General features: G+C 39.0%; 1 protein-coding gene across 7 annotated transcripts in view; it reads left to right on the forward strand.

The window, feature by feature from the left end:
• ABCA1 (ATP binding cassette subfamily A member 1) overlaps positions 1–15,814 on the forward strand; it is a 118,036-nt gene extending 102,222 nt beyond the window's left edge. For 5 of the 7 annotated variants that reach the window (XM_016156076.2, XM_016156082.2, XM_016156079.2 and 2 more), the window contains 13 exons: positions 1,211–1,326; positions 1,434–1,578; positions 3,064–3,187; positions 4,209–4,338; positions 4,572–4,692; positions 5,475–5,537; positions 6,176–6,282; positions 8,474–8,615; positions 8,988–9,122; positions 10,095–10,198; positions 10,767–10,859; positions 11,545–11,788; positions 12,406–12,546. In XM_016156076.2, the coding sequence (XP_016011562.2) occupies positions 1,211–1,326; positions 1,434–1,578; positions 3,064–3,187; positions 4,209–4,338; positions 4,572–4,692; positions 5,475–5,537; positions 6,176–6,282; positions 8,474–8,615; positions 8,988–9,122; positions 10,095–10,198; positions 10,767–10,859; positions 11,545–11,788; positions 12,406–12,546 (1,665 nt within the window). Of the gene's footprint in view, positions 1–1,210; positions 1,327–1,433; positions 1,579–3,063; positions 3,188–4,208; positions 4,339–4,571; positions 4,693–5,474; positions 5,538–6,175; positions 6,283–8,473; positions 8,616–8,987; positions 9,123–10,094; positions 10,199–10,766; positions 10,860–11,544; positions 11,789–12,405 lie in introns of all 7 variants that reach the window. The other 2 variants (XM_016156075.2, XM_016156081.2) reach the window with 1 other exon arrangement.
• Positions 15,815–16,197: the final 383 nt, after the last annotated feature.

Consider the following 16,197-nt stretch of genomic DNA (forward strand, 5'->3'; position numbering starts at 1 on the left):
ATGCAGAGGCAATTATACACTTCCTTGTCACCAAACATGGTGCGAGGTACAGAACTGATCTCACACCTGAGAGAAAAATCTGTCCACACTGGCTGCAGTTAATACCACCACCAGCACCACCACCTAATTTTCTAAATGAAAACTTTTCAAAGGAACATTGAGGTGGAAGACTCTTAGTCAAAACTTCAATGCCCTTAGCTTGTTTGGTAGTGAACTGAAATCTCTATTTGACAGATATTGTTAAATGTGGTCTCTTTCCTTCTATACTAATGCAATTGACATTTTTGAACCTAAACTTTATATTTATCCCTGTTAAACTACATTTCGTTTAGTGTCCATTTGTTTTTATCTTGATGCAGTCATTACTGTATTCAGTAAACACATACTGAGTGGCTCATTGTGTGTCTGACTCTGTCGGGCATAGGAGATTCGTAGATGAAAGACCAAGTCCCTCACTAGGAATATCACTTATCTTCCTCTATATTATCGGTCCCTCCCGTGCTTTAGAGCTTCTGAAATTTGCTATAATCATGTTTTCATCTAAGTTGTTGATAAACACAATGAGTAGTATGAGACTGAAGCAGAATCCTGTGGTCTGAAGCTGTGAATTCTTCTAACAGCTCACAACCCCACTGTTACATCTCTGCCTGTGCTTAGTTCTGCCAGCTATGAATTCTCATAATTGTCTTTTGGTCAAGTCTTTATTTGTGCATTTTAATTTTTGCTACACTGTCAAGACAGACTTAAAATTGTTCTGAGTGTGATGAAATAATTCTGACATTCATGTTATAAGCACTTATCTCATAAATCAATTACATGTGAGATTGAACTTGGGCAGACTATAATATAGCATTAACGATGAAACAGACACAATTATCTTTGGGAAGAATAATGGAAGCTTATTTGCTGCCTGTGAAATTAAAATTATTCTGACTGAGAATCCGTTGTTCAGTTAGTTTACTGAGCGTGACACCTTGGCTTTGCTGTGGGAAAGACAGAAAGAGTATGCAGTTTAAAGAATCATTCAAGGATAAAATGCTTGTCAAAATGTATTGTCCAGTATTTTGATTGATAGTTTATGTGGCTTCATTAATTCAAAGTTATTCTCCAATATGTTTTATCTGCCTTTCTTGTTCGATGATCGTGAAGACTTGGGATTTGTTATGTCTTTGACAAAGGGATGAACTTTATTTTCTTGTTTCATTTTTAGTGCAACTATGTGGTCCCTGCCACACTGGTCGTTATCATCTTCATCTGCTTCCAGCAGAAGTCCTACGTGTCCTCTACCAACCTGCCTGTGCTAGCCCTTCTACTTCTGCTGTATGGGTAAGGCAGCTCTGGGTTGGGATGTCAATGGGTAAGGCATATGGTGCTTTGATGTCAGAGGGACGGCAGGGGACATCCAGTGGACATTTGTCTTTGTGCCTCACCAGGTGGTCAATCACACCTCTCATGTACCCAGCCTCCTTTGTGTTCAAGATCCCCAGCACAGCCTACGTGGTCCTCACCAGCGTGAACCTCTTCATCGGGATTAATAGCAGTGTGGCCACCTTTGTGCTGGAGCTTTTCACCAACAATGTGAGTTCTGCGCAAGAACGCCTCCTACTGGGATGAGCATCTCTGGGAGCCAGAGGACAGTGTTCAATCGTAATCTTACTCCGCTTCTCTGTGTTATTGACACGGATGGCCACTCTGACCTTTTTCAGATTCTCTCTTCCCTGGCTCTGCATAGCACCTCCCTCCCCTCCAGGACAACACACATCCAGATATGTAGCAATTTCCTAGTAGTTCTGTGATCAAACCTTTCAGTTTCCTGTGACATGTTTTTTAGTGTTTAAATGTTGCTTTTCCAAACAGTCGGTCCTCTGCCGTCTTTGCTTACCCCTTTAGGTGCTGCCTCAGGGCGATTCCGTTTATTCCGGAGGCTTTTACCACCACTTCTCTCCATGTCTTACGTTGTTCTCTCTCAATTCTATACCATTAGCCCTGATTGTCCCCTTGAACTCTAGTCTCACATCTCACTTCCCTAGTGGACAGCTCTGTTTAGATAATTTACAGATGCCCCAGACTCGACATGTCCTAATCATCTTTCCCCCTCAGAACCTAATATTTCTCTTGCCTTTTCTATCACACTGCATGGCATTACCATCCACCCAGTCTTCACCTGACAACTTACGTGCTTTGCTTTGGTTTATTTCCCACGTTCAACTGGTTACCGTGTCAGTTCTTCCAAGTATAGATCTCTTAAAAAAGAGTCCCTGTCCTTTCCTTTGTCCAAACACTTTAACTTAGCACGTAAGGTCTTTCACGGGGGTACAGCCCTTCCTGGCCAGTTCCTACTACCCCTTTTTCAAGGTACTATAAGATTCAGCCGAGTCATCACTTAAATCCACCCTACTACTGTAGGCCTGGCTTAAAATGCCCTTTGTTTGTCACACTTAATTTCAAGATTGAGCTCAAATATGAAGCTTTCCTTACCTGCCCTATGGGAGGTGCTCTCTCTTCCCTGTGCCCCCAGAGTCCTCAGTTCATGCCACCAGTACAACACACATCCAGTTATGTAGTAATTTCCTGTTTCCACGTCTCTCTTCCTCAGAGTAGAGGCTGTTTCTTATTAACCTTTGTCTGACCTGTGCCCTGGCACGATGCATTCAGTATATAGCAACTTACTCAATTATTGGATATTTGGCCACTGCTGGCTTGATTTAAATTTCCACAAATTCCTGAAGCTGAAATATTGACCCAGACACAAGCAATTTGCTTTTAATATGCTAAGCAAATATTTGCGATGGATTGGCTTCTAGTTAAACATAACCATGCTTCTAAACTTTGCTCATATTTCTTCATATTCATAGCATATTCAAAATTTTCTAAAAAGCCAAATTTTTATTGTGTCATATATCATCAGCTGAGGCTGTTGCTGTTTATTAGTATCTGAATTCAAAGGTTCAGTTTGGCCTCAGGGAATAAAATATTTTTTTTTTTGCTTCCATACTTGAGTTTGATAAATTTTTAGCTTAGACCACAAATGACATTCAGTCTCCCTCTGTCTTATTTTTTTAGAAGCTGAATAACATCAATGATATCCTGAAGTCTGTGTTCTTGATCTTCCCACATTTTTGCCTGGGTCGGGGGCTCATTGACATGGTGAAAAACCAGGCAATGGCTGATGCCTTGGAAAGGTTTGGTGAGTGACAGCAGTGGTCAGAGGACGTTTTTAAAAAAATGGCGTTTTGCATGGGCCTTGGTACCCTGGGCTTTGTTTTGGAAAGAGGCTGGTGACTAGGCACAGGACTTCGCTCCACTACGAGGGTTGATGACCACAACGCCGATTATGGTATGGGTCTTGGGACAGCACCGAGAAAAGTGAGAGGACAGTTTTGGAGATAAGGAAAATACCGGCATTATCTTAAAGTCAATGCCTAATGCCACTGGTTGGGTTTGTCAGGGTCATTGTAAATGTCAAACCACAGCCTGAAGACTTAGATACAGGCCAGATCATCAGAAGGAAAGATGCAAAGTTTGGCTTCATTAGGGAAATCATGAGTCTGTGGACATGGCTGTATATAAAAATTAAGTTACTGCCATTATTTCTACCTCTATAGTCTTTAAAAGTATTTCTCCTATGGTCACATTACTCTTCTTTATCCACTGGCTCATATAAGTTAGATGGGCATGTTATTTAAGGGGCATAGGACAGAGACTTTTTTTTTCCTCAACTTGAAGATACAAAGGAGATGTATAAGGAATTTAAGGAGTATTTACATAAAACCAGGTGATTTAATTGGGCCACTAGGTTACATGACATGCTTTTGACAGGGGCATCTTTTTTAAGTGCTCTCTAATCATAGCAAAACTTATAATGTGTTAAAATACTGACCCTAAAAATTACCCTGGGTTGTTTGCCTTTTTACAAAGGATTTTCGACATTTTATTAAAAAGGAAACATCATATCTCTTCGATGACATCACAGATCCACTACATATTGGGTCGGAAATTCTGATCGATACTGGGTTGTAGTATGTTTCCCCAAAACCTTACCCAAAATCAGATTTGGAAAGTGGTCACTTCCTTATAATTTTTCTCCTTATCATGGGTGAAAACCGTGGTTATTTCCACGGAAGAGGTGAATTTGAGCCTGACTTTGAGGGAGGCCCATGGTCTCTGGTGCCTCCATTCTGACTGGATCTCTGCATTGTGTCCCTCAGGGGAGAATCGCTTCATTTCACCACTCTCTTGGGACTTGGTGGGACGAAATCTCTTTGCCATGGCCGTGGAGGGTGCGGTGTTCTTCCTCATCACTGTCCTGATCCAGTACAGATTCTTCATCAGGCCCAGGTGAGCTTTTTCCCAGAACTCATGGACCATCTGGTTGAGGGTTACAGATGGAAACACTTGTCAGTGGTGTTCAGATTGAACTGAACTCAAAACAGATAATGAGACTCCTTCCTAATGTGGCATTCCCAGGCCCCAACACTGCTGGTCCTGGGACTGCTGTAGAGAAACTGGATGTTTGTCTTGAAAAATAATTTGGAAGGAAGGTTGATTTTTCTTAAATTTTTTCCCCTCAGACCTGTAAATGCAAAGCTTTCTCCCCTGAATGATGAAGATGAAGATGTCAGGCGGGAAAGACAAAGAATACTTGATGGCGGAGGACAGAATGACATCTTGGAAATCAAGGAGTTGACTAAGGTGAGACGATGAAGCTAGGCAATAACAACTTGTCTTCAGTTTTTTTTCAGCTTTATATGTTGGAAACTAGCATTTTGCTGACCTGCTTAATAAAAAGAGCATTCTTCCCAAAACGTGTCTATAGCAAGCTTCTGTCAATTTAATTTTTTTTAAAATACATCGCGGGGATTTCATAATTAAATTCTACTGAGAATACTTTCGTAATGTGATTTCTCATTCTCGAATACATTTGTTTTTCACACTTACATTTATGTACTTATTATTAAAACATACTAATTAATGATTGTACACCTAGTCAGAGCTAAGGTAGGGAGACTAAATTGTTGATTGAGTTTCCTAGTCCAGGAAGAAGGTCTCTTCCAGCCTTCTCTAGGTGCCAGAATCCCAAGAGTTCACTTTTTTGTAATATGTACAATATTTACAGTGTTTTGATTACAAGCTTTTACCCTATAGAATTTAATTTTTAAAATAATCTATAATACCCTTCTATATTAAGTAAATGAAAAATTATATGGATGTTATTGACTAATATGTTCTTTAAAAGGTTGACACTAGATTAAAAATAAAAAGAAATTGACTTGAATTTTGAGCTGCAAGTCATTTGGAGGTCGGTTGCTACAGAGACAAATCAAGGCTCTCTGCACAACCAATATATGACTTAATCTTATCGATGAGTTAGTTGTATTTCGTGGTGTGTTTGGGCTGTAATCCTCCTTCCACAACTGCCTGCAATAGCTATGACTCAATGTGGCTCATGAATTTTTGCATTCTGTTTGTTGTAGGTATATAGAAGGAAGAGGAAGCCTGCTGTTGACAGGATTTGTGTTGGCATTCCTCCTGGAGAGGTAAAGGCACTTTGTCTACATTGTATTTGTCCCTGTAGATTCATACTATCTCTATGCAATCAAATAACAATGTCTGTAAGGGGTAAAAGTGGCCTTTAAATGCTTCTATCTTTATGTCTAAGTGGAACAATCAGTTGTTGAGAGGATGGGGACTTCATATTCAGAGGAAAATGATTTTGGATAATCTCAGGCAGTTTAAGAAAAACATGCACATCCAGTGTGATCTTCTCATCTGTTCAAGATGACGATGAAATTCAAATAGATTTAGGAAAAATTGATTTTCTTCCTTCTCATTCATGTTTATGTTCTTTTATGCCTTTTAGCAAGATTAGATGGTGACATTTGACTAGTTGGCTTTCATTACTGTTTTTTACTCATTAATTTTGACCTCAGCTTGACAGCTCAAATATTATTACGAAATATGCTGACACTTAAAATAGTCCAATTATAAAATATCTTTTTAAATGTCCATATGATTCCTTAAGACCAAGAAAATGTTTGACTCTTCATTGATATTTGTGAATGATGTTTTAGTTTTTATGCTATATAAAAACTAAGCCGAGGTGACTATTTTATAATGGTCATTTATAATCAGACTTTTTGTAATTTGCTTATACAATTTACCTAATCTTTTTTAGTGCTTTGGACTCCTGGGAGTTAATGGGGCTGGGAAATCATCAACTTTCAAGATGTTAACTGGAGATACCACTGTTACCAGAGGAGATGCTTTTCTTAACAAAAATAGGTGAGAAAAATGGTCTGTATTTTGCCACGAAGACTTTCTTTTACTTTATTTAAATATATTGGTATTTTTATGATCATGAAAGTAATATATAGAGTTTATAAAAGTGTTTATATATAGTAAAGTATAAAGAAGAAAATCAGAATCATTCAAAACCCCACTACCTAAGGACAGCCTCTGTTTGCATTTCCTTTCAGTCTCATTCTGTTGTTGCTGTTGTTGTTTTAACAGCTTTATTCAGGTATAACTTACATACAGTACAATTGCATGATTTTTAGTAAATTTGCAGAGTTCTACAACCATCACAATCCAGTTTTAGAATTCTGTTTTATATAAACATGCAAATGTATTTTAAAATTGAATCATACTGTATCTAGATTTTTAAAATTAGTTTATATTGTTAATGAGTATGTTATGACTATTTCCCAATGGGTTACATATTCAAAGATCTAGACTTTTACATTGTGGCATGAAATTCCCCTGCATAATTATACCTATAGTTTACTTAATCAATTTCTTATTGTTGGACATTTATTAGTTTCTGTTTTTCACTACATAAATATATCCTTGTATTCATGTTTGATTATTTCCTCGGGGAAATTTCCTACAAAGTAAAAGGGTATGCACTTGCCAAATTGCCCTCTCTAGAGGCTGTACCAATTGATGAGGCCACCAACAGGGTATTATTTGAGAATGCACAGGTCACTAAGCAATTTGATCATAGGGGTACAGCCCCACGTTAGAGACCTGTTAGGCAACTGTTATCCTTGAGTACTCGAAATATGTGAGGCTTTTCTAAGCTGCTTATTTGGACATGGTACAAGGCAGTGACTTTTGAACTTTTCTGACCATGACCCATAGTAGCAAATACATTTTACATCTAAACCCAGAAAATACAAAGAGATAAACGTGTATATAACTTAAAGTTTCATAAAACAATACCAATTCTTCCCACCTGTAGTGCATTCTGATATCTCTTATTCTGCTCTGTACCACATATCATTAAAAAAAATATATTGGTTGTGACCAAATAAATTTATTTCACAAGCTGCTGATAGGTGATGATGCACAAGGTGAAAACAATGGATGGTGGGCTATTGGCCAATAAAATTGAAAGGAGCAATGAATGGAATGTACTTGTGGTTCTCCTCCTGTCTCCTCCCAGTTTTTTCAGTAGCGGTTTTTAGGAGAATAGAAATTCTAGAATAGCAGGCCTGTGGCTGCATACCTGCTGCCCTGGGCTTGTTGCTAGCACTAGGCTCTTGGCACATATAACAATAAAGGGAATAAGTGGCCCAAACCAGTCACAGGGACTGGTTCTAATAGCTGGCTTGGGCAGTGTCCATGGGCACCTTAGCTATGATTCTGGATCTGGGAGTACTAGTTAGATAGGCAGGGAGGAATGAATACTGCTGAACGGCCAAGCTCAGGGCTGTCCAGAGGTAGCTGAAGTGCAGCCATCAGACTGGATGTGGACAGCGAGCATCTCCCACATCAAAGATTCTCAACCTGAGACTGGCTTCAGTTCCTAAAAGCCATCCACCATGATGTATAAAGTTGTCTATAGGTATATTTGTTCTGTCACCAGATTCTCAAGGTGTCTGTGAGTTGGGGAAAAAAAAAAAAGCAAACACATTTAAAAACTGGGAGAGTGCCTTGGTTGGATATTTAGCAGGCCCCAGGGGTTTGGAGCATACCGTGGCTGAGTCCCTGCATGGGCAGCAGAGAGCAGAGGGAGGTCACACCCAGAGTTGCTGGGCCTGCTCTGGATCCAAATGGCCTTGAAGGGGATGTCGGACAAACAAGGCACCCTGGTACATAGGACTGGCCCACAGAGTCAGGTCTGGGATGAAAGTTAGTATTACAGCCCCAAGATTATGTGACTCGAGATTATTGGTAAAAATGGTGCTGCGGTTAGGATGGACTTGAGAATCCTAAAATGGGACTGAGTCTACATGCTGAGGTGTCAGAAGAGCCAGGTACAAGGACTGGGCAGGATAAAGGCAGAAATCCTGACTTCTTGGAGGGGCTGGCATCCTGGGTACAGAAACGCTGTTCCTTTAAGCTACAGCAAGTGTGCTCACAGCTATTTTTATCACTTACAAGCATACTTTACCAGGACCATTAGGCAAGATTGTCTGACCAGAGTATCTCTAAATGCCTACAACCTGACCGTATTTGTTTTTCTTTGCAGTATCTTATCAAACATCCATGAAGTACATCAGAACATGGGCTACTGCCCTCAGTTCGATGCCATCACAGAGCTGCTAACCGGGAGAGAACACGTGGAGTTCTTCGCCCTTTTGAGAGGAGTCCCAGAGAAAGAAGTTGGCAAGGTACAGTGGGTACCAGGCAGCCAGCCTGCCTCCTTTGGCATCCTGACTGTGTACCTTACGGCTTTGATTATCACATGACCATCAGCCTCAGGCTTTTTTCTTCATGGATGCAGCAGTATGAAAGCTGGCTCTTTGCACCTTCTTCCAGGGTGGGGATCCATGGTGGCAGTGGGGTGGGGAGTGGCAGTTGGGCACGTGCCGGAAGGCAGAGAGGAAGTGCTGTTGCCCCCACTTTTGGCTCCTCGGCCCTTGCCAGATCATGATTATAGAATCTGGCTTTACCCAGTGAAAGAATTTTCATAGGTGTGTGTGAGAAAGCCATGATAATATTACGAAGCCAGATGGAAGTCAAAGGGGTTTTTATTGCTTTAGGTTGGTGAGTGGGCAATTCGGAAACTGGGCCTCGTGAAGTACGGAGAAAAATATGCCAGTAACTATAGTGGAGGCAACAGGCGCAAGCTTTCGACAGCCATGGCCTTGATCGGCGGGCCTCCTGTGGTGTTTCTGGTGAGTGTGACTCTAAATGTAAAACTATTCTGGCCTGAATGGGAAACATCACTTCTCTGAAGTCCTGTCTGTCCAGGGATGTTGCACGACTGGCTTGCCAATGGCAAGCTCCCCTTCCCCGACCAGGGACAGCAGAGCAGCTTGAGAGAACCAGAGGGAAGCGCCCTTGTTCCTCTCCTTGACACACACCGGGGTGGCTCTGCCAATGCCCTGAGATGCTCCAAAAGAGACATATTACAGGGACCTTGTTTCTCTGGCATGGAGAAGCCTGACAAGTGTGGCTGAGGCTAGGTGTGTAATGTGACCTTTCTCTGGAACCTTCTTTCTAACCATCTGTGTGTTCATCCCCTGATCACAGAGAGTGTGGACACAGCTTCAGGATCCCCAGTGTAGCACCTGGGTCATAGTTGCTCACATACAGATAGATGAGAAACAAAGGATTGGGCAGGACAGTGGCCGAGGACCCTTTTTCTTCTATGAAGAGGAGCACTGAAAAATATTATAGGAAGAAGCCTTGAGTTGAGGCTTTAATGTCATCCAGGCCATTTGGATCTGGAATTTGTTTCTCTGAGATTAGCAAGTATACTAAACCAGGTGAAGCTGGAGTGAGCTAAAGAAGAAAAGAAGGAATTTTACCCAAACCTTACACTAACTTTAGTAGAGATTTCAGACAAAAGAATTTTGTGTATATACTTGTTGGTCATGAAAAGATGATTGAAATTCAATGACTTTTCCCCTTCCCTTTGCTTATTTCAATTTAACTTCATAAAAAAATCTAGTTTCCTACCTCAGGGGGATATTTATAAAAGTGAACTGGTTTTTGTGTGTAAAGTCTGGTTCTTTGGTCCATCAATAAATAACTACAATGGTTAGTTAAAATTTAGGCTATTTCAAAGATGCTTCTTCATCTAAAAAACAGATATATTTTTGATGTTTGTATCTGCAAATTGACAGGACTTATTTTAATTACAGGATGAACCGACCACAGGCATGGATCCCAAAGCTCGGCGATTCTTGTGGAATTGTGCTTTAAGTATCATCAAGGAAGGGAGATCAGTTGTGCTTACATCTCATAGGTCTGTAGTGAAGGCTCGTTTTGGCTTGTGTGTGTTATTTTAAAATTTCCCACTGGTATATATGACTATTGTGTAAAAATTAGAAAATACAGAAAGGCCAAGAAAAATTATCATTGCCTGAATTGCATCACTCAGACATAACTATCACCGGGCGATATCTTTGTAGTTTTCTTACGCAAATTTATATACAAGAGAGTATGAGAGAGAGAGATCGGTATGTACATAAAAAGTGCAAGCTTAGTACATATGCTGCTCTTTTTCACCTAACAGTTTATTGTGAACATTATTCTAAGTCAGTCGTCATTTCGTATAGCTGAATAGTATTCCATATAATTTATGTAACTGCTTCTTTTTTTGTAGACACTTGGATTGTTTTCAACTTTTCTCACAGTTATAAACCGCATTGCAGTGAAAGTGTTATGTCTGCATCTTCATGTATTTATCAGAGGATGCAACTATGCCCTAGGGAGCTAGGAATGTTTCTTTGAAATGCCATATGTCATGGTGATGTTCTGATGGTTATAGGAGCATCTCTCTAAAGCTAAAATCTCATTCTGTTTTCCTACAGTATGGAAGAATGTGAAGCTCTTTGCACTAGGATGGCAATTATGGTCAATGGCAAGTTCAGGTGCCTTGGTAGCGTCCAACATCTAAAAAATAGGTAACAAAGATGATTTCTTTGGGATAGTGCCTACTGAGAAAGCTTGTATTTATTTATTTGTGTGTGTGTGTGTGTGTGTGTATGTGTGTGTGTGTGTGTGTATGGGTGGGGCTCTAGAATAAAGGAGAATAAACAAAACAAAATAGCATAGTGGAAAGAATAAGGGCTTCGAAGTCAAACAGCTGTATCCAAATTCTGTCTTTACCTTTGGTTGGTTGTGCAACCATGGGTGAACTACTTAACCTCTCTGAGTCAGTTTCCTAGGAATATTTACCTTCAAGCTTTGTTATATCAATGAAATGGAAGAATTCACACATGCTAGTATGGTCAGAGCTTTTAGGCTATGGAGTCAAACACAAATGGGTCCACATCCTGGCCCTACCACTTATGAGCTCTGTACCATGGGCAGGTGGCTAAGTCCCCAGGCTTCACTTTCCCTTAACATCTGTCAGGCTTCATAATCCTGTTGAGGATTAAATGAAATCCTGTGTCTAAGACACTTGGCATGACACTTCCCATAGACTAGGTAGTCAGTAAATGACAACTCGTTCCTTTTCTCAGATACTTATTTCTGGGTCTGTGAGGGATCTCTTTTTCATGAGACAAGTTGGGTTCTTAGGGTGAATCATTCTTTTGAGAAGTTTCCTGAAGATCTTCCGATTGGACTTTTTAATTCTGCTTTCAGATTTGGAGATGGTTATACAATAGTCGTACGAATAGCAGGGGCCAATCCTGATCTGAAGCCTGTCCAGGAGTTCTTTGGACTCGCCTTTCCAGGAAGCGTCCTGAAAGAGAAGCACCGGAACATGCTACAATACCAGCTTCCATCTTCATTATCTTCCCTGGCCAGGATATTCAGCATCCTCTCTCAGAGCAAAAAGCGACTCCACATAGAAGACTACTCAGTTTCTCAGACAACGCTTGACCAAGTAAGCTTGGAATATCAAAAATAGATTTATTTTTTAGGGTGAGGAGTCCTGGTCCGTTCTCCACCCCATTGTGGGCCCTAGAGCAGTGTAGATGATCTCAGCTTAAATTCTCGATCTTCTGCTACTAGCTGTGCTTTTTTTCTAAATCTCTCTGAATCTGAAAAGGGAGATGATGTTGTCTTCTTTGTAGTATCATTGTGAGAATATCATTGTAATAATAATCATAATAACTACCATTTATTGAGAAACTGGCATTGGCCAGACATTTTACCAGGTGCCTTATTCCATTTAAATTAGATAACATCAAAGAGATCTTGCTTGGCACTTAGTAGGTATTTAGTAAATGTTAGTTTTCATCCTTCTTCCCTTTACTCAAGCCTATATGAGCCACAGTAAATAGATGATTGAGTAGTTGGTGACCCCCAATATAAAAGGTTATAAAATTTTTAAATGTTTAATACATTTTCATGTATTCCTCTCTTTCACACACAGTATTCTAGTTAATCTGTTTATGCAGTCTTGCATTTTCCTACCTGTCCACATAGGGCAAAATGCAACTAGAATAAAGAAAGAGCAAGTCGAGAGGTATTTATAAAAGTCCATCCTTCTTTTGACAGGTATTTGTAAACTTTGCCAAGGACCAAAGTGATGATGACCACTTAAAGGACCTGTCATTACACAAAAACCAGACAGTAGTGGATGTTGCAGTCCTTACATCTTTCCTGAAGGATGAGAAAATGAAAGAGAGTTACGTGTGAAGAGTCCTGTTTATACGGGGTGGCTGAAAGAAAAGAAGAACTTGCTCTTCTTTTGCACCAAGGGAAGAGTTCCAGAAGAAAGAGCTGGAAGTTTTTGTGGGAAGAAGTAAACTGGATACTGTACTGATACTGTTCAATGCAATGCAATTCAATGCAATGAAAACAAAATTCCATTACAAGGGCAGTGCCTTTGTAGCCGATGTCTTGTGTGGCTCTCCAGTGAAAAAAGACTTGAATTTATTTTATTACCATATACCTATGTGAAACTAGTATGGAACCCTGTGGACATATGGGTTTGAAATCATACTTGTTTGTTCCTTTGTATTCTCACTGGGGTTGCAGCAGTAATTCATCAAGTAATCGTGGCCAGTGATTATTTACCAAAATCAAAAGGTGTGCATGCACATCCTCACTCGCTAAGCTGTGCCATGCCAGGAGACTGGTTTCCCAGTGACACATCCATTGATGGCAATGAGGGTGCCAGAATTACTAGTGCCAAGTTGCTCAGAAAGCCTGAAGCACCGTGATGTGTCATGCACACTTTTGTGAAAGCTGCTCTCCTAAGAGTCTATTGGAACATAATCAAATATCAGGTGTCAAAATGGTGCCATGTGTGGGAGAAAGTCCTGCTTTGAGTCCCTGGTTGCTGAGCTGCACTGGTGGTGGTAACATGCAAAGTGTGGGAGCCTCTAGACAAGTGAGACGTGGTTTCATTGTTACATTGCCTCTCGCTTGGAGACAGGGGTCTCCAGGGTCATATTTCTGGGACTCTTAAATATAGTTAGATCCTGGTAAAAGGCAAAGAATCAGCAGCCAAGTTGTTGGGGCTGCGAGCTGCCAAGGCCAGGGCATAGGATTAAGGAGCTGGTGCGTTCACGCCTGGGAAGGCCTGTGTCTTCCTGTCCTGATTGTCTGCCAACACGGTACACTGCATCTCAAGATCTTGTTGTCTGACACAAGTATACTTTTATTTCTGGCTTTTTAAGTTAGTCTAGAATAAGAAAAGATGGGATTGTATTTTGACAAAAACATTTGTATTTTTATTTGGAATTTTAAGTTCTGCCAGTGACTTCTGAAATCTTTGATTGGCCTCTTTGTAGAAGCCTGTGGCATAGAGGAGTACGGCCATATTGCCTCACTAGCTTTATTTTCTCTTGTAAGTTTGCAGATGGATAATCTGACTAGTGACTAGAAAACAATGTGATAGCCAAGATCTCATGACAACATTATATTTAAGATCATTTAAAATACTCTTAATCTCAGTTCATTAATCAAGTATTTTTGAGTCTGTTATAGCTGAATGAATATGTATGGTGGATGGGGTAGAGACAAATTAAATCTCAGATTTCCTGTGCCATGTTATTCAGCTAACTGGTTTACAAATATAGGTTGTCTTGTGGTGGTGGTCGTGGGAGCCCAATGAAAGAATACTGGGCAGCCCACTTTTTGAAAATAGCAACAATGCAAAAGCTAAGAAAGTTCAAATGTCATAATGGTCACAAGACTAAACAATGAATATTTTTACAGAGAAGATAGCTAGTTTTAAACCTTGTTGAACAAGACAACTTGTGAATACAGCATCTAGTACCTCCTAATAATTGGCTTTGAAGATCTCAGACACCCCATTCTTACAATCTCAAAATTTTCATCACTTAGGTCACCAATCTATCATGTAAAAATAAAAAATAAAAACAACAAATGCCCCTACTTGAAATATATTTCAGACTTTTCCAACCCAGTCTAATATTTTTAGTCAGCAAACACTTTAAATAATATTATTTTAGGATTGCTTAATGTCGCCTGTTTTAAAACAACAAACATATGAGGGAACAATTTGGTGAAGTTCAAGTGGTCCTTTCACTGTCTTCTGAAATTTAAGTATTGATTCTAAGAGTGTAAGATTTTAGATCTATTTCAAATTAATCTATATTTTTTCTTTTAAAATTTACAGAATGTTATATAACTTGTGTGGAAAGAAAAATGATTGAGAAATTAATGCCAATATTTTCTAAAATGATAAACAAGTAATTGAAGACCTATTTCTAATAACTAGAGATCATAGGTATCTATGAGATCAAGATCCTTTTATTTTATGCTATCTTTATGACATAAAATTCATAGACTACTTTTTCCTCACTTAATGTTTTTCAATATCAACCTTGTTTTCCCATTTCACTAGGATCATGTTCAAAGTCTCTGTTAAGTCCATGCTCCTTGCTTGGATTACTCCAACTTCATGGCCATATTTTAAAAAAATCAAATCCCACTTTTATTTTGAAAAAAAAAAAAATACAGTGTTTCAATATAGATTTAAAAGGATCTTTTCTGAAGCTAGAAACAATCTACAGTTACACATGGACTTCACTAATATTGTTACCTTTTAGGCTATCCAAACAGTAATCTTTTAAATTTCCTGTGTAAATCTAATTACAGTAGAAATTTTTACCAACTCTATCCTCAATCAAATAAAATATTTCTACATATTCCCTGTGGAAATGTAATTAGGTGAGTTTCAAAAATTCTCAGGTGTTCAAAGATTTTTGCTTTTGCTTCTTTTGGACACCTTGGAAGCCTTATTAACTGTGAATATGAAAAATACGAAAGAAAACAATAACAAAGCCCTCTATACATAAATGCCCAGCACAGTTCATTGTTTAAAAAAGAAAAAAAAGCCAAACCTCAAACTACTGTATTTCGACATCTGTACTGAAAGCAATGCATTGTGACTATGAAACGTTGCACATCATTTGCTCACTGTAATCATTGACTAAAGGGATTTGTCTGTGTTTTCTTCTCGTGGTTGTAAATATCAGGAAATTTTTTTCCAAAGAGCCATGTGTCACATAATATTGAACCACTTTGATACTGAGATATTAATTTGTACCCTTGATATTTACTAGTAATATAGTCCTATACTAATGTTACTCTAATTCTCTTTTAAATTGTTGCATCCCTTTTATAGGATGTTTGTATTTCCATAAGGATTAAGTATTCTCCCTTCTTAATACCCTAGGATGAAGCTATGTTTTTGTGCTTTTTCTTTATCATTGGCCCTTCATTCCAAGCACTTTATGTTGTCTGTAATGGGATCTATTTTTGCACTGGAATATCTGAGAATTGCAAAACTAGAAGTTTCACAATAGATTTCTAAGTTAAGTCATTTTCATTAAAAGGAAAAAAAATTTTTTTGTATTGTCTATAACTTTATACGAAGTATTAAAGGCATATTTCTATGTGTAATGAGTCACGAAATAAAGCTGTGACGGTTCTTTTGGTCTGCACAAATTTATTTTCGTGCATTCGTAGCACCACCTACTGTTAAAGCTATTTAGCTCAAAAGTAGACATTTTAGGAAAGGGTAAATGTCCTGTTAATCACAGAAAAGAACCAAGGAGACCACTTGGAATTTTAAAAGAGTGTTTTGGACTTTGATGATTCTGGTAAGAAACTAACTGATGCTAAGTAAGTGGCAAAGGGTTATTTTTGGTGAAATTGGGTATCTGCTAAAATTGTCCTGATCAGTTTGGCATCATAACACAATAATTTACCAAATATTTATTGAACTCTGTTGTGTGCCAGATACTTTTTTAGGTTCTGGGGATACAGCGTGGAAGAGGACAGAATTCCTGCTCTAATGAACTTAAATTTCAG

This window comes from Rousettus aegyptiacus, unplaced genomic scaffold, assembly GCF_014176215.1.
Source record: "Rousettus aegyptiacus isolate mRouAeg1 unplaced genomic scaffold, mRouAeg1.p scaffold_m13_p_3, whole genome shotgun sequence".
In the NCBI taxonomy this organism is placed as follows: Eukaryota; Metazoa; Chordata; class Mammalia; order Chiroptera; family Pteropodidae; genus Rousettus; species Rousettus aegyptiacus.